The 25,816-nt window shown below is 42.2% G+C and overlaps 2 protein-coding genes across 2 annotated transcripts; one reads left to right on the forward strand and one right to left on the reverse strand.

Moving 5' to 3' along the window:
* The first annotated feature begins 1,533 nt into the window (after positions 1-1,533).
* LOC123378910 (small proline-rich protein 2G-like) lies at positions 1,534-2,893 on the forward strand. The gene is made up of 2 exons (XM_023249723.2): positions 1,534-1,654; positions 2,341-2,893. The coding sequence occupies exon 2, from the start codon at positions 2,362-2,364 to the stop codon at positions 2,566-2,568; it is 207 nt and encodes a 68-aa protein (XP_023105491.1). The 5' UTR covers positions 1,534-1,654; positions 2,341-2,361; the 3' UTR covers positions 2,569-2,893.
* Positions 2,894-4,820: 1,927 nt separating this feature from the next.
* LOC123379379 (small proline-rich protein 2G-like) lies at positions 4,821-6,180 on the reverse strand. Its single transcript, XM_045034861.1, has 2 exons — positions 6,060-6,180; positions 4,821-5,373 (listed from the first exon to the last, which is right to left on the reverse strand). The coding sequence occupies exon 2, from the start codon at positions 5,350-5,352 to the stop codon at positions 5,146-5,148; it is 207 nt and encodes a 68-aa protein (XP_044890796.1). The 5' UTR covers positions 5,353-5,373; positions 6,060-6,180; the 3' UTR covers positions 4,821-5,145.
* Positions 6,181-25,816: the final 19,636 nt, after the last annotated feature.

Consider the following 25,816-nt stretch of genomic DNA (forward strand, 5'->3'; position numbering starts at 1 on the left):
TTTGGAAAATGTAGGATAAATTCCTCTGCTCATTTTTAAATCAGATTATCTGTTTTGTTTTGTTTTGTTTTGATGTTGTCTAGTGTAAGTTCTTCATATATTTTGGGTATTGACCCCTTATCAGATGTATCTTCATATATTTTGGGTATTGACCCCTTATCAGATGTATCTTTTGAAAATATGTTCTCCCATTTAGTAGGTGGCCTTTTTGTTTGGTGATGATTTCCTTCCCTGTGCAAAAGGTTTTTATTTTGGTGTAGACTCAATAGTTTAATTTTTCTCTTGTGTCCCTTGCCTGAGGAGACATTTCTAGAAAGATGTCTCTATGACTGAGGTCAAAGAAATTAGGAGGCCAGTGTAGTTCTTACCTCTACTCTACAGAGATGTTAAATGATCTTTAGGGAGGTTAGGAAATATTTCAGGTCACATGGTAGTGGTGCCTACAGACGTCTGCATAGCCAACCAAGGCACTCATGTTTTCCCCACGAGGCCTAGTGAGTAATATTAGCCGAGGTGTTACTGTGGTTCAACAAATGAATACTAAGAGGTTATCCATGGGTTTTGTGTTGGCCATGCTTTATTTATCTAGGTAACAACACCCATGAATTGAATGGTAGGGTAAATAGCTTATGGAGCTTCCTTTCTTGAATGTACTATGTCTAGAAGTCCCTCTAAATGCCAGTTCAGAACAGAGAGCCTAATAGAGAGTAGGCAAGTTAACTTTTGCAGAAGGAAGCAACACATGCTGTTTGGGGAGCATGAAGGAAAAAGCTGCGAAATGGGGGCAGCTCAGGCACTGAGTCAGTTTTGAAGAAGTGAGAGAATATGAGTTTGGGTGTCTAGTGGACCACAAGTACCCCTCCCCCCACCCCACTGATGAGGACCACAGAGAGCACATCACATCAGTGTGTAAATCTGCAAGTGTGGAGACTTTGGGAGGGGCCGAGCCAGTGGTCTAGAAAACAGGGGTTGTGCTGTCCTGTTCAAGGCCATTAATGGAGCCATGTAACAACATGCCCAGCCTAGGGCTATCAGCACCTAGGAACCAAGACAAGACTGTGGTCTCTTCAAGCCAATTAGTTGTCGAGAAGAGCCTGGAGACCAGTAGGACATGGTCAAAAGGGTTAGTTGTAAAGGAAAACTGTGAGCGAGGGTTAAGGTCCTGGACAAGGAAGGGTCAGCTCACCCTACTGTCTACTCTACTATCAAAGGGAACAAAGCTGGATGCTGGACAGGTGAAACTGAATGGGGCAGTAAGTTTTACAGTTAAGGTGCTCGGGGAGCCAGGGAGTAGGGCAGGCACCACCTCTAACTATGGAAGTGCATCACGGCTGTCAAAGAATATCTCATGTTCCCTAGTTGCCACATGACACTGGCATGGGGAGGGTGAGACAAGGTCCAAAGTGAATCACTGAGCCTTCCCCAATGAGGGTGAGGAAGATCCTGGACAAGGAAGTTTGGTGATATCCACATTAGTGTGGCAAGTCATTTCTGAGGTTGCATGCAGATGATAATTTGGTTGGGAAATAAGTGCGTCATCCCAGTCCTGGACTGTCACCTGCCTGGGCCCGCCTGGCCCTTATAAAAGGACTCTCCACCACACTGGTGTTATCTTCTGGAGACACTGAGGCATACATCTCCTTTGAAGCCTCTGGTGAGTACAGGCCTTAGAGATCTTTTTTTGGCATTTGAATAGTGTGAGGATTTAATCTGGGAGAACAAGTGACTGTTTATTTTAGCCAATTAAAGTCCGTGCATGGGGAAGAGACAATAAGGAGGTCTGGGGGGTATTTGGAAGGTGACCGTGAAGGTCATGACAGAAATGGAGTCAGAGGTACAATCCTAAACTGACTGACAACAAGAGAGACGAGGTGTTGTCCTGTGGCCTATACCACGCACGTTCCAAGTGCATCCCTCTCAGGGCTCTCGGTCCCTTTGAGTGCTGGGTGGGAGTCTGGGCAGTCCTCCTCGAAGCCCAGGGCTCAGAACCCCAGTCACATCAGTGAGACCAGCAACCAGGGCTCAGAAAGCTATCGGTAGAGGTCTGTTTGGGGATTGGCTAGAAGTTTCGTATCTGGGTTCTTTGTCTCCACATGATGTTTGTATTCACACAGCACACAGGCAATCGTGTCTGTACAAAGTGATAGACAGAAACATTAACCAGAAAAGACCAAAGAGCTAGGGTAAGAGGTGCTCAAAGGGAAGGGTGAAGGAGCCACACAGAATCATACAGACAGTGTTAGGGAACAGAGGGTCCTTGCAGGCTGCAGGGTCCATGGCTCATTGTTCTGCCAACAGGACTGCCTGTGTTAGGAATGCTGTTGTCTGTTTGCATCTCAGGCTCCTTGCTGTCCAGGAACGATGTCCTATCAACAGCAGCAGTGCAAGCAGCCCTGCCAGCCACCTCCTGTGTGCCCTGAGCCTTGCCCACCCCCAAAGTGTCCAGATCCATGTCCCCCTCCTCCATGCCCACCTGTGAAGTGCCCACCTCCACCCTGCCAGCAGAAGTGCCCTCCTGTGCAACCGTGCCCCCCCTGCCAACAGAAGTGCCCACCCAAGAGCAAGTAACAGCAGCAGGATGCATTATGACCATGAAACAACAAGACACAGGGTCTCCTGTGGATGTCTCAAGACTCCATCCCCTTCCCTTCAGCCACGAGCACAGAATGCATGTTCTCTGACTTGCCACCTGGATTGACAGCAGACAGAGAAAAGGATGGGTTCCCGAAGCTGATACCACATTGTGGGAAGATGAGCAGTGGGGTCGTGGCCTAATTGCACTTTGCCATCTGTCTGTCTGTGATCTGGGTGGTGATCCCTCCCCTGTGAGCCTTTTGGTATCTCTATTTGTTTGCTTCTCCAATAAAGCACACGTGTCATGGTCGAGACCGCATTACTTTTGTTTGTGCTTTGTGTTTGTAATCTCTTCTGTCCACTGCACCACATGAATGTTCCTTTCCATTCCTATTGAAATATTTATTAGAGTCAAGCTTTCCCATCACTGAGTTCAGTTTTGCCCAAAATGTGTCTTGCGGAATGGGTACATCAAATGATTCTCTTTTACTGATTTTAAACTCACTTCTAGCTCTTTCTGATTTGTATGACCCTGAAAACAATTACTTAAACTGTCTCAGCTTCAGTTTCCTCATCTGTAAAAAGCAGGAAAGATTGTTTTCTGCTCAGTGCCCTCACAGAAATTAATTTGTTCACAAGTGTTTCCTGAGTATCTGCCATGTGCCAGGCAAGCAGTCTTCCATGTGCTACAGAGATGATCATAGTGGCCCCCAAATCCTTGAGGGCATTACACACACACGTGCGCGTGCACACACACACACACACACACACGACCAAGAACAGTCATTTGTGGGTAAATTTTAGAGAAAATTGTTTAGAAAGCCTCTTCCTAAGTGACTTTTGGGAAAGACCTGAGTGAGTAGAAGAGTTAGCCATGAATGTATCAGGGGTACATCCTTCCAACGAGAAGACATGGCCAGTTCCAAGGTACAGCACAGTGACAACAGGGACACGGGGAGAACAGTGATCTAGGGGACACCTGTCTCCTTATGAGGTGAGAGAGGTAAGGTCTCAAGGATGTAGTAAAGATTTTGTGATTTGCTCAAAGGTTGACCACCATATAATGCTGGTGGTCAAAGTCCTAAAATTTACATCTATGTAATTCTCAACTATCATATTTGTACTTTTTACCCGTCAGTGTAGAAATGTCTCTAGAAATCCCAGGTAAGTTTTCCAGTTTTTGAAACTTCGTGTACATGAATTATACTGCATGCCATCGTTGTTGGCACCATTTTGGATTTCCGCAAATAGTGTATGAATGCTCCCTTTTCAGACAACGACATACCAAAACACAAAATGAGTGAACTAAAACTACATAATGTTGATTGAAAGAGGGGAAACAACAATGATGGCATGCAGTATAATTCATGTACACGAAGTTTCAAAAACTGGAAAACTTACCTGGGATTTCTAGAGACATTTCTACACTGACGGGTAAAAAGTACAAATATGATAGTTGAGAATTACATAGATGTAAATTTTAGGACTTTGACCACCAGCATTATATGGTGGTCAACCTTTGAGCAAATCACAAAATCTTTACTACATCCTTGAGACCTTACCTCTCTCACCTCATAAGGAGACAGGTGTCCCCTAGATCACTGTTCTCCCCGTGTCCCTGTTGTCACTGTGCTGTACCTTGGAACTGGCCATGTCTTCTCGTTGGAAGGATGTACCCCTGATACATTCATGGCTAACTCTTCTACTCACTCAGGTCTTTCCCAAAAGTCACTTAGGAAGAGGCTTTCTAAACAATTTTCTCTAAAATTTACCCACAAATGACTGTTCTTGGTCGTGTGTGTGTGTGTGTGTGTGTGCACGCGCACGTGTGTGTGTAATGCCCTCAAGGATTTGGGGGCCACTATGATCATCTCTGTAGCACATGGAAGACTGCTTGCCTGGCACATGGCAGATACTCAGGAAACACTTGTGAACAAATTAATTTCTGTGAGGGCACTGAGCAGAAAACAATCTTTCCTGCTTTTTACAGATGAGGAAACTGAAGCTGAGACAGTTTAAGTAATTGTTTTCAGGGTCATACAAATCAGAAAGAGCTAGAAGTGAGTTTAAAATCAGTAAAAGAGAATCATTTGATGTACCCATTCCGCAAGACACATTTTGGGCAAAACTGAACTCAGTGATGGGAAAGCTTGACTCTAATAAATATTTCAATAGGAATGGAAAGGAACATTCATGTGGTGCAGTGGACAGAAGAGATTACAAACACAAAGCACAAACAAAAGTAATGCGGTCTCGACCATGACACGTGTGCTTTATTGGAGAAGCAAACAAATAGAGATACCAAAAGGCTCACAGGGGAGGGATCACCACCCAGATCACAGACAGACAGATGGCAAAGTGCAATTAGGCCACGACCCCACTGCTCATCTTCCCACAATGTGGTATCAGCTTCGGGAACCCATCCTTTTCTCTGTCTGCTGTCAATCCAGGTGGCAAGTCAGAGAACATGCATTCTGTGCTCGTGGCTGAAGGGAAGGGGATGGAGTCTTGAGACATCCACAGGAGACCCTGTGTCTTGTTGTTTCATGGTCATAATGCATCCTGCTGCTGTTACTTGCTCTTGGGTGGGCACTTCTGTTGGCAGGGGGGGCACGGTTGCACAGGAGGGCACTTCTGCTGGCAGGGTGGAGGTGGGCACTTCACAGGTGGGCATGGAGGAGGGGGACATGGATCTGGACACTTTGGGGGTGGGCAAGGCTCAGGGCACACAGGAGGTGGCTGGCAGGGCTGCTTGCACTGCTGCTGTTGATAGGACATCGTTCCTGGACAGCAAGGAGCCTGAGATGCAAACAGACAACAGCATTCCTAACACAGGCAGTCCTGTTGGCAGAACAATGAGCCATGGACCCTGCAGCCTGCAAGGACCCTCTGTTCCCTAACACTGTCTGTATGATTCTGTGTGGCTCCTTCACCCTTCCCTTTGAGCACCTCTTACCCTAGCTCTTTGGTCTTTTCTGGTTAATGTTTCTGTCTATCACTTTGTACAGACACGATTGCCTGTGTGCTGTGTGAATACAAACATCATGTGGAGACAAAGAACCCAGATACGAAACTTCTAGCCAATCCCCAAACAGACCTCTACCGATAGCTTTCTGAGCCCTGGTTGCTGGTCTCACTGATGTGACTGGGGTTCTGAGCCCTGGGCTTCGAGGAGGACTGCCCAGACTCCCACCCAGCACTCAAAGGGACCGAGAGCCCTGAGAGGGATGCACTTGGAACGTGCGTGGTATAGGCCACAGGACAACACCTCGTCTCTCTTGTTGTCAGTCAGTTTAGGATTGTACCTCTGACTCCATTTCTGTCATGACCTTCACGGTCACCTTCCAAATACCCCCCAGACCTCCTTATTGTCTCTTCCCCATGCACGGACTTTAATTGGCTAAAATAAACAGTCACTTGTTCTCCCAGATTAAATCCTCACACTATTCAAATGCCAAAAAAAGATCTCTAAGGCCTGTACTCACCAGAGGCTTCAAAGGAGATGTATGCCTCAGTGTCTCCAGAAGATAACACCAGTGTGGTGGAGAGTCCTTTTATAAGGGCCAGGCGGGCCCAGGCAGGTGACAGTCCAGGACTGGGATGACGCACTTATTTCCCAACCAAATTATCATCTGCATGCAACCTCAGAAATGACTTGCCACACTAATGTGGATATCACCAAACTTCCTTGTCCAGGATCTTCCTCACCCTCATTGGGGAAGGCTCAGTGATTCACTTTGGACCTTGTCTCACCCTCCCCATGCCAGTGTCATGTGGCAACTAGGGAACATGAGATATTCTTTGACAGCCGTGATGCACTTCCATAGTTAGAGGTGGTGCCTGCCCTACTCCCTGGCTCCCCGAGCACCTTAACTGTAAAACTTACTGCCCCATTCAGTTTCACCTGTCCAGCATCCAGCTTTGTTCCCTTTGATAGTAGAGTAGACAGTAGGGTGAGCTGACCCTTCCTTGTCCAGGACCTTAACCCTCGCTCACAGTTTTCCTTTACAACTAACCCTTTTGACCATGTCCTACTGGTCTCCAGGCTCTTCTCGACAACTAATTGGCTTGAAGAGACCACAGTCTTGTCTTGGTTCCTAGGTGCTGATAGCCCTAGGCTGGGCATGTTGTTACATGGCTCCATTAATGGCCTTGAACAGGACAGCACAACCCCTGTTTTCTAGACCACTGGCTCGGCCCCTCCCAAAGTCTCCACACTTGCAGATTTACACACTGATGTGATGTGCTCTCTGTGGTCCTCATCAGTGGGGTGGGGGGAGGGGTACTTGTGGTCCACTAGACACCCAAACTCATATTCTCTCACTTCTTCAAAACTGACTCAGTGCCTGAGCTGCCCCCATTTCGCAGCTTTTTCCTTCATGCTCCCCAAACAGCATGTGTTGCTTCCTTCTGCAAAAGTTAACTTGCCTACTCTCTATTAGGCTCTCTGTTCTGAACTGGCATTTAGAGGGACTTCTAGACATAGTACATTCAAGAAAGGAAGCTCCATAAGCTATTTACCCTACCATTCAATTCATGGGTGTTGTTACCTAGATAAATAAAGCATGGCCAACACAAAACCCATGGATAACCTCTTAGTATTCATTTGTTGAACCACAGTAACACCTCGGCTAATATTACTCACTAGGCCTCGTGGGGAAAACATGAGTGCCTTGGTTGGCTATGCAGACGTCTGTAGGCACCACTACCATGTGACCTGAAATATTTCCTAACCTCCCTAAAGATCATTTAACATCTCTGTAGAGTAGAGGTAAGAACTACACTGGCCTCCTAATTTCTTTGACCTCAGTCATAGAGACATCTTTCTAGAAATGTCTCCTCAGGCAAGGGACACAAGAGAAAAATTAAACTATTGAGTCTACACCAAAATAAAAACCTTTTGCACAGGGAAGGAAATCATCACCAAACAAAAAGGCCACCTACTAAATGGGAGAACATATTTTCAAAAGATACATCTGATAAGGGGTCAATACCCAAAATATATGAAGATACATCTGATAAGGGGTCAATACCCAAAATATATGAAGAACTTACACTAGACAACATCAAAACAAAACAAAACAAAACAGATAATCTGATTTAAAAATGAGCAGAGGAATTTATCCTACATTTTCCAAAGAAGACATGCAGATGGCCAACAAACATATGAAAAGATGCTCAGCTCACTAATCCTTACGGAAATGCAGATCAAAACCATAATGACATATCAGCTCACACCTGTCGGAAGAGCTCAAGTCAAAAACACAAGAAATAACAACTGTTGGCAAGGATGTGGAGAAAAAGGAACCCTCGTGTATTTTTGGCGGGAATGTAAGTTGGTATAGCCACTGTGGAAAACAGTATCGTGGCTCCTCAAAAAATTAACAATGGAATGACCATAAGATCCAGTAAATCCATCACTGGTCATTTACCCAAAGAAAACAAAAACACTAATTTGAGAAGATATATGCACCTCTATGTTTATTGCAGCGTTATTTACAATAGCCAAGATCTGGAAGCAGCCCAAGTGTCCACTGTTAGATGACTGGGCAAAAGAGATGCGATAAATAAATACAATGGAAAATCATTCAGGCGATAAAAACAAAATAAAACAAAAAGAACAAAACAAAAAATGAAAAACAAAAACAAAAAGCAAAACAGAAGGAAAACAACAAAACCTTGTCATTCATAACAACATGGATGGACCTGGAGGGTATAATGCTAAGTGAAAGTCCGAGAAAGACAAATACATGTGATTTTTATGCATATGTGGAATTTAGGAAACAAAACAAACAAAGAAAACAGAGACAAAAAAGAAAGCAGACTCTCAAGTACAGAGAACAAACTGGTAGTAGTCAGAGGAGAGGTAGGTGGGAGCAGGCATGAAATAAGTGAGGGGGTTTAAGAGTTGTGATGAGCGCTGAGTAATGTATAGAATTGTTGAGTCACCACGTTGTATGCCTGAAACTAATATAACACTGTTTGTTAGTTATACTTCAATAAAAAAGGAACTACATCTGCCTCAAAAGTTTGCTGCAAAAACTCAGGGAAATACCTAATATGAGGCACATTATGTGATAGGTCTTCAAGAAACGGAGCTGTCCATATATCTGATAAGGGTTTAATTTCCAAAATATATAAGGAACACCTTCAATTCCATAGCAAAAAAAAATGATAACCTTAATTTTTTATTTATTTTTAAACGTTTATTTATTTTTGAGAGAGAGAGAGAGCAGGGGAGGGGCAGGGAGAGAGTGTGAGACCTAGAATCTGAAGCAGGCTCCAGGGTCTGAGCTGTCAGCACAGAGCCCAACGTGGTGCTGGAGCTCATGAACCACGAGATCATGACCTCAGCCGATGTCTAACAATGAACCGACTGAGCCACCCAGGTGCCCCAATAACCTTAATTTTTAAGTGGAGAAACTATTTGAATAGCCATTTCATCAAAGACATAGACGACCAACTGCTACACGTAAAGATGCTCAACATCACTTATCATTAGGGAAATGCAAATCAAAGCCACATGCGATATCACTTCATGCCTGTTAGGATGACTGCCATAAGGAAAAAAAAAAAAGGACAGTAACAAATGTTGGTGAGGCTGTGAGGTTGTAGAGAAAAGGGAACATTTGTACACTATTCGTGGAAATGCAAAATGGTGAAGCAACTATGAAAAACAGTACGGAGGTTCCTCAAAAACTTGAAAAATAGAACTACCCTATGATCCAGCAGTTCCTTGCCTGGCATTCACCCAAAAGAATTTAAATCAGGATCTGGAAGAAATATCAGCACTCTCGCATTCATTTCAGCATTACTCACCACACCTAAATGTCTATCAGCAGATGAATGGATAAAGAAATATGGTATATAGGTACAATGGAATATTATTATTCAGCTATAAAGGAAGGAAACAAGGAAACACTGCCATCTGAGACAACATGGATAAGCCTGGAAGATGTTATGTCAAGAGAAATAGGCCAGGTCCAGAAGGATAAATACTGCATGAATCCCCTGAGTGGGGTATCTAAAACAGTCAAACTCATGGAGGTAAAGAATAGAATCATGGTTGCCAGGGACTGGGTGAGGAAAACAGCGAGGTGCTTATCAACGGGTATAAAATTTCAGTTATGCAAGATGAGTCAGTTCTAGAAGTCTGCTTACCACAGCATGCCTGTAGATCACAATATTGTACTGTGGACTTAAGAATCTGTTAGGTGGGTGACCTCATGTTAGGTGCTCTTACCACGATAGAATTTGTTTCAAAAGAAAAGAGACGTGAGCCCTAAAAGGTAGAAACATAATAAGGTAAGGTAAGGCACTAATCACAATACCTAAGAGAGACTGGCATTGTGTGGATAAGGTCCCTCAGGCTAAGATCTTTCCTGCCCCCCCCTCTCTTCCAGCTGACATCACTGTTAACCAGAAGGCATAAGTGGGATATACCTTCCCTGTTTCTTACCTCTGAGAAGGGTCTCCTCTGCCTGAAGGGAGCCTTCTCACTTAGGGCTCTTTACCCAGAAGAATGCTGTGCATCATCTGCAGTATGTCCAACTCCATTGGTGGGAAAGGTACAGGGAGAATGTCGGGGGATCAACATGGGGGTTTGAGGAGGTAGGAACCTTCATGCGTTGCACCCTGTTCCTGAACTAACTCTCTCTGTCTCTCTCTCTGTCTCTCTCTCTCTGTCTCTCTCTCTGCAGCCCAGAGGAGCAGACCAGAGGATGGTTAGTTGGTCTCGCCTAGCACCCTGAGGTTTAGCATTAGAGTCACCTGGACGGCCATTGGAGGCTGACATCTTGCAGGGATGCCAGAAGGAACAGGGATGCTCTTGGGATGGCTGAGGCAATTCCAGAACATTCCTTGTCATGTTGAAATCCTAGAAGCTACAGGTGGTACCTGCTGGAGTAAGGGAATGACCTAAGGATCCTGTGATTCACAGCAGTTCTCCCGACCCAATTTTAGACCTGCTTCTCTTTGACTCATGAATTACTAACAGATTCCAAAGTTATTTTCACCAATAAATTACTTGGGTTATCATTTATGTTTGATAAACTGGAGGAGGATCAGACTTTCTTAAGATGAGAAGACTTGATGAGGTTTACTGTCTTCAGAGAGAGGGATGATTATTTCTTGATTTGCAGAGATGGTGAGTGAAAGAGAGATGACCCTAATTTTAAATAATGGTACTCCACCCACTCTGTTCAAATAGGTTTTATAACTATTAATAATACATGCAAGTATTCAAAAATAAATAAGAAATACAACATATAAGTAAAGAAATCTGTTGGCACACATTGTTAGCAAATTGGCATGGTAAACACACAATGATTAGGTTTCAATCCAGAGTCTTTGTCTGAATCAGGTGTGTAACGCTGAGCAATTTTCTTAACACTTCTACAGTTCTCAGTTTCCTCTGAAGAAAATGGCGATAATAGTACTTCTCTGACAGACTTTTTTATACCGTGCAAAGGATTATTTAACACAACTCTTAAAGGTTGGAAATGGCAAAGCTGAGAGACCTGGTCCCAAAGTTCCTCATTTGCAAAATTTGATTTTGAAGGAAAAGACAGAGGTATGTAATGGGTATTAGATAAAGAAAGAAAGCAAGGAAGGTAGAGAGGTGGAGGGTAAGGGATAGGAAAGAAGAGGAGAGGGGAAAGAGAGAGATGGTTGTATTTCCCAAGGGCCCCTTGGATTTGACTTAACATTTATAGCCGAGTTCTTTATGTAAGTAACTTCATTGTTGACACTGGGATGAGAACACATTTTGTCCTCCAAGTGTCAGCAAGGTGGTCCTCTTCCCACACATCGTGTGAACATCCAGCGTCCACCCTCTCTATAAACTTTCAGGCTCCCAGGAAATGGAGTTATCTTGACTTCCGCCCTGCCCGCCTCCGCCCCCCCCCCCCCCCCCCCGCCCCGCTCCGCCCCGCCTCCGGTTTTGTGCGGTTTTCCCATCACATACGCCCAGTCATGCCAGCTTCACAGACTAAGTATCCCCTTCTGTGCTGACTACCATGGCCCTAGTTCAGGGCCTCCTCATCTCCGCTGGATCATTACCACTCCTTCCCGACATAGCTGTCTTCCCCATTCTTGTTTGATTCAAACCCATCTTCTGCATTGCAGTCAGAGAAATTTCTTAACAAGTCCAAGCTGACCCTGTCACCTGCCTGCCTACAATACTTCAGCATTGTATCCAGCAGGATAAGTCCCTGGTCCAACACACAGCCATCTCTTGCCCTCCAGACCCCTTCCTTGTTGTTCCATCCATTCCTTGATCCGTGTGCAGTTACAGTATCAGTCTTCTGGTAATTTTCTCACACACCATCTTCTTCTCCCCCGCAGGGCCTTTAGTCATCATTTTTACCTGGATACAATGGACACCATTCTCAACAAAGCCATCACTTCAGTGAAAAGCCTTTCTGGATCCCTTCCACTGGGACAGGTGTCGCACCTGAGAGTCTCCTGAAACTGGCTGAGCCTCACTGATGATATCCATCCTCCTTCAGTGGGCTTTCCACTCACCTGCTTCTCCCCCAAGCCTGCAGCTCTTCCTCCACAGGGACTGTAGCTTCCCCATTCTGCACGTGGGACACGTGGCCAAGACCTGAACAGATCAGATGCGGAAATAGTATCTGTTGAATAAATAAATGGTTTAGGTTCCTAAATTCCTTTATCTTACATGGGCTTCACAACAGTCTTGTGACTTCCCGGGAGGAAGACCATTTTACCACCTCTGAGACAGAAAAAAAAATAATAATAATAACACTTAACTGCAGTGCATTCTCTCTCCTTCCTCATTCCCCCACCCCACCCCTCACCGCCTGCTGCTGACTATTCTTGTGTGCTACTGAGTTGCATAATGGATAAAGAGGAGGACATAAAGAATTACAGAAATCCCAGATAGGTTAACACTAGGATGGACAGGACAACACTTGCAATGGAAAACAACTGAGCTGGAAATGGGGAAGGATGGGCAAGAGAAACAAAAGCAGCAAACACTGAGCAAACACTGCTCTTCGGAGCATAAAGGAGCAAGTGAGGGAGAAATACAGGCAAGATGTGAGAAGAGAAGAGGGGAGAGGATGGGGCGGGAGAGGAGAGGACTGGAAGTTAAGGGCAGTGGCTATGCAAAGGTGACTACAAATTTAGGGAAATAGGTAAGGAAGATTTAAGCCTTTTTTTTTTTTTTGTCATGTTTCCAGTTTGCCACTTTTGTTTCAAATTTAAATTCAAATTAGCTAACATATAGCATAGTATTGGTTTCAGGAGTAGAATTGATTGGCTCATTCATCACTTACATACAACACCCAGTGCTCATCCCAACAAGTGCCCTCCTTAATGTCCATCACCCATCTAGCCCATCCCTCCTCCACCTCCCCTCCAGCAACCCTCAGTTTGTTCTATGTAAGGGTCTCTTATGGTTTGCTTCCCTCTCTGTTTTTCTCTTATTTTCCTTTTCCTTCCCTTTTCCTGCGTTCATCTGTTTTGCTTCTAAATTCCACATAAGAGTGAAAGCATACATTTGTCTTCCTCTGACTGATTTATTTTGCTCAGCATAATACACTCCAAGTCCATCCACGTTGCTGCAAATGCCAAGATTTCATTCTTTTTAATCGCCAAGAAATATTCCCTTGTATATGCACCACATCTTCTTTATCCATTCATCAGGCGATGGGCATTTGTGCTCTTTCCATAATTTGGCTATTGTTGAGAGTGCTGCTGTAAACACTGGGTCCAGTTCGCCACTTTGGAAATACACATTTAAATTAACTTTAAGCATTTTAATGAATTTTAACATTGTTTTTCTTTCTGAGAACTTGTATTGGTTTTTTTCTTTTGAATGCAACCCTGAGCTAAATCCAGAACAAGATTGTTCAGCCCTGTTTGAGGTCTATTTTGTGAATTATTGCTCAGGTTCGAGCAATAAAACCTCAGGTGCCAGTGTCATCTGAATCTTGAACTGAATCATGACCCTGGACTCAGCAAGGGGCCCCTGCCTACTATTAGCTGGGCTGTTAAAGTATGGAGAAGAGGAGTGAGATTAATATCATGCTCACTGTGAATATTCTTAGGCATCAAATGGACAGAAGTTGTAAAGACTACTCAAAAATCAGAAATATATTCTCAGGATCCTCCCAGTGTTAAGTGACATTTCTAAATGGACAATGCCTACAGTCTCCCCCATGAAATTAGAGAATAGGAAACTGCACTTTGCCCAGTGTCCACAGATATCAATAGTCCTAGGAAAGGAGTGTCTTCTGCTGCATGAAATGAGTGACCCACATTCCTTTCCCTCCTGCTGCAGAGGTGCTGAGCACTCGGAAGCCTCCGCTTCTGCTCGAAGGCCACATGGACGGTGCGATTCTGGGCCAGGAATGTGGGAGGAGACAGACCCACGGCTGAGTCATCCCACTGAAATGCAGCCCCAGGGCCCCGGCCAGTGACCAACGTGAAATGAGGGATGGCAGGGTCCTGCCATGGAATGGGAGCCTCAGACTCCGCAGTCTGACCCACCCAGACCTCTGACTTCAATCAGATCCTGACCACAGCCAACCTCTGCTGAATCAAATGCCTTTTTGGGTAAACTATGTATGTTTACCATTGTGCTTGCCAACATTTTATTTTAATTTGTATGTCACATAAAGTCTTAGGAGCCCCTCAGTACAGGGAGTTTGTCTCATTCAGTCTGGGGCCTCAATGTCTACCCTAGAGCATCATGCATAATCAGGATCTGCTAGCACAGGTCAGGAATGGCCCTCTGGGTCTGCCCTATCTGCAGTCTCCCAGCACGTGGGTCCATGCAGGGAGACCAAGCAGGGAAGGAGCTAGAAGTTTTGTCATGTGAGGCCCCGTGGACGTGCGCCTGGGAAAGAAGAGGAGGCCGGGTGAGTTGGGGCACCAGCTGTCCCACCTGATTCCCCCCCTCCCAGCCTGGACTAGAGAGTGGAGCCACAGGCCCACAGCTCAGGGCGCTGAGGTTTGCTAGGTTCAATGTAGAAAAAGAAAGACATTTCCAAGTCAGAGTTGCCCCCAAGGCTGGGACTGTCACTGGTCGAGCCATGAAACTTCTGCCTGATGCAGAAATCGGGCTTTAAAGCGAGAACGTAGTTTTGAATCTTGAAATAGGGTGTTATAGGCAGCTGCAGGACTCCAAGTTACCTGAGGAACTGACAAGCACAGGGCTCCAGAAGCTCGGTGTCCTGGAAAAAAAAGAGAAGCAAAAGGACACTTGAGAGATTTAATGTATTTTACTAGTTTTGTGTGGGCTTTTTGCTGCCATTTTTAAGTCCATAAATACAAAATTAAAGAAAGGGATGCTTCAAATGAGAGGTTGAATATGATCCTTTGCAATTTGGAATGAACCAACAAACAAACTGAAGCTTGGAATGTTTCTAACAGGTGTAGAAGAATTGCTAAATACAGCTCCTCAGGAGCCTTGTGAAGCCCGCGTAGGCTGTGTATGTAAGAGCTAGGAGCTTTCCTATTGCTACCTATAGCTACCATCTCTCTCCCTAGGGCAGCTCCATGGTCTTTGATCAGCCTTGTGAGACAATGGCAGTGTGGGAGTGCCCAGGTGGGCTTGAGGAAAGAAGCTGAGCTGTCTGCCTAACTCTGGCATGACAGTGGGGTAAATCGGGTGTCATTTGTGACGAAAATGACAAGGCCAGGATAAAAGCTGTGCGAAACCATCCCTGTGATTTTCCACAAAGATATTTTAGAACTGGATTATGTGTGGCTGTGTGTTTATGTGAGGGTTTTGTCAATATACCCGCAGGGTATATAGATTCTTATATTTGATATGTTAATTATACTTGGATAAAAAAAAATAATAATAACAAGATGAAATCCTATCAGCCGGAATAATCACTATCAACATCTTGGTGTGTTGACTGCTTGACATTTTTTTCTTTAGTTTACTCTTTCTTTGCTTTAAGCTTTTGATTTTGAGAAATTTAAGACATATATGGAAATACTGAATATCTGCATCACTCAAAATGAGTAACTAATGATATCATGTGATACCTGGTCAGAATTTTTCACCTGTAATTAATTTTTAAAATTACAAAATGCATTTATATTGTTTCATTTGAAAGAGAAATATAACTATAAAGAAAAGCCTAAGATACCTTTGACTCCTCTTCTAACTCATTCCCAGAATCAAATAATCATGAGTGTCACATACAGTATTTCATTTAAAAATGTTCTTATTGAAGTATAAGTAGCATCGAGTGTTAGATTAGTTTCAGGTGTGCAATATAACGATTCAACACTTTGATACATTACTCAGTGCTCCTCACAATAAGTGTGTTCTCAATCCCCTTTATCTATTTTGCCCATCCCCCCACCCACCTTCCCCCTGGTGACCACTAGTTTGTTCTCTGTATTTAAGAGTCTATTTGTTTTTCTTCCTCTCCTTTTCTCTGTGTTTGTTCTTTTGTCTTGATTCTTAAATTCCGCATATGAGTGGGGCGCCTGGGTGGCGCAGTCGGTTAAGCGTCCGACTTCAGCCAGGTCATGATCTCGCGGTCCGGGAGTTCGAGCCCCGCGTCAGGCTCTGGGCTGATGGCTCAGAGCCTGGAGCCTGTTTCCGATTCTGTGTCTCCCTCTCTCTCTGCCCCTTCCCCGTTCATGCTCTGTCTCTCTCTGTCCCAAAAATAAATAAACGTTGGAAAAAAAAAATTAAAATTCCGCATATGAGTGAAATCCTGTGGTATCTGTCTTTCTCTGACTTCCTTCACTTAGCATTATACCCTGTAGCACCATCCATGTTGTTGCAAATGGCAAGATTTCATTCTTTATGATGGTTGAATAATACTCCATAATGTATATAAATTATATATAAATATATATATATATAATCTGTACAATTTTATATATAAATCATTTATATATAATAAAATTTAATTATAGTTATATATTTATATAATATATAGTGTATAATTATAATTATATTGATATGATTATAATAATTATATTGATATATATAAATATATGGAATAACATATAATTTATATAAAATAAACACCCCCCCACCCCCACACACACACGCACGTGTGTGTGTGTGTGTGTGTGTGTGTGTGTGTGTCTGTATACACATCTTCTTTATCCATTCATCTATCGATGGACACTTGAGTTGCTTCCATATCTTGGTTATTGTAAAGAATGTTGCAATAAACATCGGAGGGCATATATCTCTTTTTTAAGATTTTATTTTTAAGTAATCTCTACATCCAACGTGGAGCTCCAACTCATAACCCTGAGTTCAAGAGTCGCATGCTCCACTGACTGAGCCAGCCAGGTGCCTCAGGAGTGCATATGTCTTTTTTGAACTAGTGTTTTCATTTTCTTTGGGTAATGGGTGGATCCATTAAATCCAGTAGTGGATTTACTGGATCATATGGTAATTCTATTTTTACCTTTTTAAGGGACCTCCATATTGTTTTCCACAGTGGCAGCACCAATTTGCATTCCTACCAGCAGTGCACGTGGGTTCCTTTTCCTCCACGTCCTGGCCAACACTTGTTATTTCTTGTGTTTTTGATTTTAGCCATTCTGACAAGTATAGGGTGTAGTTTTGATTTGTATTTCCCTGACGCATAGTGATGTTGAAAATCTTTTCATCTGTTTGTTCCTCTTTGGAAAAATGTCTATTCAGGTCCTCTGCCCATTTTTAATGGGATTATTTTTGCAGGTGAAGGCTTTAAAGATTTTGGATACTGACATTCTATCAGATACATCACTTGCAAATCTCTTCTCCCATTTCGGTAGCTTGTTTTTTCTGTTTTCTTGACGGCTTTCTTTTCTATGTTAAAATATTTTGTTTTATTACTATATGCTATGTTTATATATTTCATATATACATGTGCCTATACAAATAAATAGTATTGATTTTTGTGTCTATTTTTGTTTTCATGGACCACTATCTATCTAATCCATGTATACACACACACACACACACACTCACACTCACACTCACACACACACACACACACAGATTTTTATTTTTAAAAAGCTTTCGATGAATTTCTAAAGTTACTACCATTAATTAATTAATTTTTCCTAAATTATTCATTTATTGTAAAAGATGTTACTTACAAGTAATGGCTAATTCAAGTCATTGGCTGTTAGGTATAGAGGATTTTTTGATGAAAACAAAACAGGGCAAACAAACAAAACAGGCTGTTCATGGACATAATCAACTGAATTAGGGATTTCAGCACATTTTTCTCAAACTCTATCTCCCTCACTCCCTCTTTTTCTGTATCTCTTCACATATATAATATAATATATATAATCAACCTATTAAAAAAATCACATAATCCTGTTGAAATAAAAAAAATAACATAATGGTTACACAGTATATACTACATAGAGTCAGATTTACATGCCTCTCTATGTACTAAAACATTATAGTTATTAATGTTTATTAAGTACCTACTAGGAGGCAGGCGCTTCTCATTTAAAAAAAATTTTTTTAACGTTTATTTATTACTGAGAGACAGAGCGTGAGCATGGGAGGGGCAGAGAGAGGAGGAGACACAGAATCTGAAGCAGGCTTCAGGCTCTGAGCTGTCAACAGGGTGTCTGACGTGGGGCTGGAACTCACAAACCAGGAGATCATGAGCTGAGCTGAAGTTGGACGCCCAACCTGCTGAGCCACCCAGGCGCCCCAGGTACTTTTCACTTAAATTAATCATCATAGTAACTCTCAGGATAAATACATTATTTTCTCCATTTTCCAGAGAAGTGCAGAGGCATCGCCTGGTGAAATGAGTCACATAGGATCAGTCATACAGGAAGCCGTAGATTGAGGCCTGTGTGTCTCCAAAGCCCCTGGGTTTCTGTTACATAACATGCAGCTGGCTCTGGTATCACGTCAGCTTCTATTCAGTCACATGCTCAGGATTTGGTTTCTCTGCCTGCCTGACCATGTATACAATCTATTTCCCTTCCTTAGTTTTCTTCTTTAGTATGCTTTATATAAATTGTACAAGTTTATACAAATTAAAAGAGGCAGCATGTGTCAACGGCAGACATGCTTACTCATGTATTACACACGTGTTCCAGCATGGATCACATTTATTCTGGTGGTTTAACATCCATTTGCCAGTTTGCAATGATTGGTCCAATACATATACGAGGAAATGCCAGCAGCTTTGTTGTCTTTGAAGAGTCTTTCCCCTCTGTCTTCATCATTTCCTGTGGATCATCTGCTCTGCCTCTTCCATCGTATTCCTCTTTTCCCCATAGCCCACCTTCCTGCACACTTGCCAACCAACATATGCTGCTTACTGGAAAGCTATTTCTTTTTTTTTTTTTAATATATGAAATTTATTGTCAAATTGGTTTCCATACAACACCCACTGCTCATCCCAAAAGGTGCCCTCCTCAATACCCATCACCCACCCTCGCCTCCCTCCCACCCCCCATCAACCCTCAGTTTGTTCTCAGTTTTTAAGTCTCTTATGCTTTGGCTCTCTCCCACTCTAACCTCTTTTTTTTTTTTTTTTTCTTTTTTCCTCCCCCTCCCCCATGGGTTCCTGTTAAGTTTCTCAGGATCCACATAAGAGTGAAAACATATGGTATCTGTCTTTCTCTGTATGGCTTATTTCACTTAGCATCACACTCTCCAGTTCCATCCACGTTGCTACAAAAGGCCATATTTCATTTTTTCTCATTGCCACGTAGTATTCCATTCTGTATATAAACCACAATTTCTTTATCCATTCATCAGTTGATGGACATTTAGGCTCTTTCCATAATTTGGCTATTGTTGAGAGTGCTGCTATCAACATTGGGGTACAAGTGCCCCTATGCATCAGTACTCCTGTATCCCTTGGATAAATTCCTAGCAGTGCTATTGCTGGGTCATAGGGTAGGTCTATTTTTAATTTTCTGAGGAACCTCCACACTGCTTTCCAGAGCGGCTGCACCAATTTGCATTCCCACCAACAGTGCAAGAGGGTTCCCGTTTCTCCACATCCTCGCCAGCATCTATAGTCTCCTGATTTGTTCATTTTGGCCACTCTGACTGGCGTGAGGTGATACCTGAGTGTGGTTTTGATTTGTATTTCCCTGATAAGGAGCGACGCTGAACATCTTTTCATGTACCTGTTGGCCATCTGGATGTCTTCTTTAGCGAAGTGTCTATTCATGTTTTCTGCCCATTTCGTCACTGGGTTATTTGTTTTTCGGGTGTGGAGTTTGGTGAGCTCTTTATAGATTTTGGATACTAGCCCTTTGTCCAATATGTCAGTTGCAAATATCTTTTCCCATTCCATTGGTTGCCTTTTAGTTTTGTTGGTTGTTTCCTTTGCTGTGCAGAAGCTTTTTATCTTCATAAGGTCCCAGTAATTCACTTTTGCTTTTAATTCCCTTGCCTTTGGGGATGTGTCAAGTAAGAGATTGTTACGGCTGAGGTCAGAGAGGTCTTTTCCTGCTTTCTCCTCCAAGGTTTTGATGGTTTCCTGTCTCACATTCAGGTCCTTTATCCATTTTGAGTTTATTTTTGTGAATGGTGTGAGAAAGTGGTCTAGTTTCAACCTTCTGCATGTTGCTGTCCAGTTCTCCCAGCACCATTTGTTAAAGAGGCTGTCTTTTTTCCATTGGATGTTCTTTCCTGCTTTGTCAAAGATGAGTTAGCCATACGTTTGTGGGTCTAGTTCTGGGGTTTCTATTCTATTCCATTGGTCTATGTGTCTGTTTTTGTGCCAATACCATGCTGTCTTGACGATGACAGCTTTGTAGTAGAGGCTAAAGTCTGGGATTGTGATGCCTCCTGCTTTGGTCTTCTTCTTCAAAATTCCTTTGGCTATTCAGGGCCTTTTGTGGTTCCATATGAATTTTAGGATTGCTTGTTCTAGTTTCGAGAAGAATGCTGGTGCAATTTTGATTGGGATTGCATTGAATGTGTAGATAGCTTTGGGTAGTATTGACATTTTGACAATATTTATTTTTCCAATCCATGAGCAGGGAATGTCTTTCCATTTCTTTAAATCTTCTTCAATTACCTTCATAAGCTTTCTATAGTTTTCAGCATACAGATCCTTTATATCTTTGGTTAGATTTATTCCTAGGTATCTTATGCTTCTTGGTGCAATTGTGAATGGGATCAGTTTCTTTATTTGTCTTTCTGTTGCTTCATTGTTAGTGTATAAGAATGCAACTGATTTCTGTACATTGATTTTGTATCCTGCAACTTTGCTGAATTCATGTATCAATTCTAGCAGACTTTTGGTGGAGTCTATCGGATTTTCCATGTATAATATCATGTCATCTGCAAAAAGCGAAAGCTTGACTTCATCTTTGCCAATTTTGATGCCTTTGATTTCCTTTTGTTGTCTGATTGCTGATGCTAGAACTTCCAGCACTATGTTAAACAACAGCGGTGAGAGTGGGCATCCCTGTCGTGTTCCTGATCTCAGGGAAAAAGCTCTCAGTTTTTCCCCGTTGAGGATGATGTTAGCTGTGGGCTTTTCATAAATGGCTTTTATGATCTTTAAGTATGTTCCTTCTATCCCGACTTTCTCAAGGGTTTTTATTAAGAAAGGGTGCTGGATTTTGTCAAAGGCCTTTTCTGCATCGATTGACAGGATCATATGGTTCTTCTCTTTTTTTTTTTTTGTTAATGTGATGTATCACATTGATTGATTTGCGAATGTTGAACCAGCCCTGCATCCCAGGAATGAATCCCACTTGATCATGGTGAATAATTCTTTTTATATGCCGTTGAATTCGATTTGATAGTATCTTATTGAGAATTTTTGCATCCATATTCATCAGGGATATAGGCCGGTAGTTCTCTTTTTTTACTGGGTCTCTGTCTGGTTTAGGAATCAAAGTAATACTGGCTTCATAGAATGAGTCTGGAAGTTTTCCTTCCCTTTCTATTTCTTGGAATAGCTTGAGAAGGGTCGGTATTATCTCTGCTTTAAACGTCTGGTAGAACTCCCCTGGGAAGCCATCTGGTCCTGGACTCTTATTTGTTGGGAGATTTTTGATAACCGATTCAATTTCTTCGCTGGTTATGGGTCTGTTCAAGCTTTCGATTTCCTCCTGATTGAGTTTTGGAAGAGTGTGGGTGTTCAGGAATTTGTCCATTTCTTCCAGGTTGTCCAATTTGTTGGCATATAATTTTTCATAGTATTCCCTGATAATTGCTTGTATCTCTGAGGGATTGGTTGTAATAATTCCATTTTCATTCATGATTTTATCTATTTGGGTCGTCTCCCTTTTCTTTTTGAGAAGCCTGGCTAGAAGTTTGTCAATTTTGTTTATTTTTTCAAAAAACCAACTCTTGGTTTCGTTGATCTGCTCTACAGTTTTTTTTAGATTCTATATTGTTTATTTCTGCTCTGATCTTTATTATTTCTCTTCTTCTGCTGGGTTTAGGCTGCGTTTGCTGTTCTGCTTCTAGTTCCTTGAGGTGTGCTGTTAGATTTTGTATTTGGGATTTTTCTTGTTTCTTGAGATAGACCTGGATGGCACTGTATTTTCCTCTCAGGACTGCCTTCGCTGCGTCCCAAAGCATTTGGATTGTTGTATTTTCATTTTCGTTTGTTTCCATATATTTTTTAATTTCCTCTCTAATTGCCTGGTTGACCCACTCATTCGTTAGTAGGGTGTTCTTTAACCTCCATGCTTTTGGAGGTTTTCCAGACTTTTTTCTGTGGTTGATTTCAAGTTTCATCGCATTGTGGTCTGAAAGTATGCATGGTATAATTTCAATTCTGGTAAACTTATGAAGGGCTGTTTTGTGACCCAGTATATGATCTATCTTGGAGAATGTTCCATGTGCACTGGAGAAGAAAGTATATTCTGTTGCTTTGGGATGCAGAGTTCTAAATATACCTGTCAAGTCCATCTGATCCAATGTCTCATTCAGGGCCCTTGTTTCTTTATTGACCGTGTGTCTAGATGATCTATGCATTTCTGTAAGTGGGGTGTTAAAGTCCCCTGCAATTACCACATTCTTATCAATAAGGTTGCTTATGTTTATGAGTAGTTGTTTTATACATTTGGGGGCTCCGGTATTCGGCGCATAGACATTTATAATTGTTAGCTCTTCCTGATGGATAGACCCTGTAACTATTATATAATGTCCTTCTTCATCTCTTGTTACAGCCTTTAATTTAAAGTCTAGTTTGTCTGATATAAGTATGGCTACTCCAGCTTTCTTTTGGCTTCCAGTAGCATGATAAATAGCTCTCCATACCCTCACTCTCAATCTGAAGGTGTCCTCAGGTCTAAAATGAGTCTCTTGTAGACAGCAAATAGATGGGTCTTGTTTTTTTGTCCATTCTGATACCTATGTCTTTTGGTTGGCGCATTTAATCCATTTACATTCAGTGTTATTATAGAAAGATACGGGTTTAGAGTCATTGTGATGTCTGTATGTTTTATGCTTGTAGTGATGTCTCTGGCACTTTGTCTCACAGGGTCCCCCTTAGGATCTCTTGTAGGGCTGGTTTAGTGGTGACAAATGGAAAGCTATTTCTCCCCAAGTGGGCTCACTGCCCATTGCATCTTTCCTTCTTTTTTTTTTTTTTTTTTTTTTTCCTTTGTCTTCTTGGATCCTTGAGTCTGACAACTGGTAAATGTTTCCCCACAAGGTGTTATATGGCTGGTATTAGTTAAACTTCTTCATTGTGAGACATCTGGACATCACTGGTTCCTCTAAAGAATCTCATAAAATACTAATAATCTCATCATAAACACTAGGAACAAATTCACTGAGGAAAGCATGATACTGTCATGCTTTCATTACATTTATATTACATTCATTACATATGCATGTAATATAAAGCTACAGTCAATGGAAGGACTCACTGAGAGACTGCTAACAGTGATTCCCTAGGGTGGGAAATGGAGTGGCTGAAGGAAAGGGGTAAGGGGCCATTTTCATCGTGTATTATCTCTGCACCATTTGAATTTTGCCAAGTGTGCATTTCTTATCTACTCAAAGATTAAAAATATCCAAGAGCATTTGCTCATGCAAATAACAAGTTGTTGAACTAAGAGTCCTTTTCTCTCTCGATCTTTCATGAAATTTGTCTACCGTGTACTTGCTCAGTGATCCTGGAGCTTTTGCGAGTGCTTGCACATTGGTTCGAAACCAAAAATTTAAAGACCCAAAACAGCAAACCTGCTAGTGACAGAGAAGAGAAAATGATTGTACCACTTTTTCAAACCAGGTTGTCCTAATGGAGTTTCCAGTTTAGCTGCCTAAACGTGATTGTTGGAAGGGTGGTAGTAGTTTTCTTTTTGCTTTCTGGGAATGTTCAGCAATGTTTCTCCTTATCCAGCTCAGAATTTCTTTCTGAGAAAATCATAGGGAGTTCATATACGTTTCACGTTAAAAGACTGACAGGGCAAGAGTTGAAGTGGGGAAGGAGAAAATAACTTTTCACCTATAAGTCTGTTGTAAGGAAAGATGAGTTAATGCACATAGGGTTCTTCACACAATGCTTGGCACATAACAAAACCTTCAGTTAGCTGTGCCTAAAATCTCAAACGGTAGTACAGTTGATTTCCTCTGCATGGTGTAAGAGATCCACATTTACATATGTATTTATATATACACACATGTAACTACATATACATTAAATATAAATGTAGTTATATTGTACACATGGTTTGCTACTTGCCCTTCTCATATAATACACACTCTTTTGGAAGATCACTTTTCATTTTTGCCTATTATTTTGTCATGTGGATCCATAAATGATCTAATCAGAAACCATCCCCATGAAAGCATTAAGAAAATATGTTTTGATCAACTCTTTCAGTGTTTGCTTGTTTTTCATAATATCTTGATATTTCTTAGGGCAGGCGTTACTCATGACGTCATAGAAGCCCCAAACCCAATAATGGTGAGCCAACTGCCTGAATACACGAATGCTTTTGAATTTTGATCATTTTTGTCAGTTTCCTTATAGTGATGGTTACTTAGTAATACCCTTAACAATGAAAAGGAACACCTATCTACTTGTTCTTGATGGAAGTAAACAATGGCTTCAAAGGTGCAAGGAAAATAGGCTGAGTGCTGGGGTTCTGCAGGAGGAAATCAAGAAGGTCAAGGGAGATTTGATGGCTTGGCTGGTAATTATTGACTTTAACAATGGAAAGCCCAGTGGAAGGTTCTAGGTCTTCTAAGTATTAGGAATAATTCTTGTCAATGTTAGCTGTAACTAATAACAGATGTACGAAGGCAGAGGACGCTGAGAAAATATTTTCCCGCATCACAAAGCTAGCTAGTGACGCCCCTAGGTTTAAACTCCTGTCTTTGGATGTCTCCTCTAGGACATTTCCAGTGTACTCTGCTGCTTCACTGAATATTGGAAGAGGTGCAAGGCAGGTGATGGCTGGTTACCGTGAGATGTGTAGATATTGATAACGTTAATTAATCTATTAATGGATAGAATATTAATAAAAATAAATAAGGGGCTGTAAGCATAGTGATTACAGTACTAAAGGGTTTATGTAAGCTGTATTTAGAACTTACTGGGAGATTTTAATGCCAACCACCCTGCCTTTATTTAAACAAAACCACAGATGAGTTCACTTGGAAGGTGAGGAGGAATCAGTGGATTGAGTACTCCCAGGGATGTTAAGAAAAGGTAAGGCAGGGAGTTTTGAAGCCTCTGCTAACACCCTAACTCATGTTTCAGAAGTGATCACGGGTCTGTTGAGTGACATTCAATAAAAACAAACATTTCAGTTTCTCTTAGTGAGCTATGAGTTGAAAATTCCCACAGGATTTCAAATAAGAGAATGAAAATCCTGGGACGAGCATGGTAGAAAGTAACCTTGGCATTCTAGCAGACATTAAGTGGAAAATGGACCAGCCCCATGTCACCATTGACATGAGGCCACACAGTCTTGTTCTCTACAGAATAGCACAGCCTGTGTTGTGCTGGATCCTGGCTTCAGCTCCTGCACAGGGAGCCCTGTCCCTCCCTGTGGAGACCATGCATTCTCTTCATCCATATTAAAAGGAACCAGTTAATGTGAGCAGCCAGCCTTAGAGTAAGTGGAAGTGAGTTATAAGTGCCTGCGAGAGAGACAGAGCATAAGCCATGTTGCTAGCCTCTCAGAACCCAAGCTTCTGTCATTCTAGAACACAAAGCTAAATGACAGGCAGTTGAGAAGTAAATGGACACACAGGCTTCTGATACAGGCATGGGGCAGGGAGGTAGGTGAAGGTAAGCCCAATCAAGGAATGACCTCTTGGGCCCCC

This window comes from Felis catus, chromosome C1 (assembly GCF_018350175.1).
Source record: "Felis catus isolate Fca126 chromosome C1, F.catus_Fca126_mat1.0, whole genome shotgun sequence".
NCBI classification, from domain to species: Eukaryota; Metazoa; Chordata; class Mammalia; order Carnivora; family Felidae; genus Felis; species Felis catus.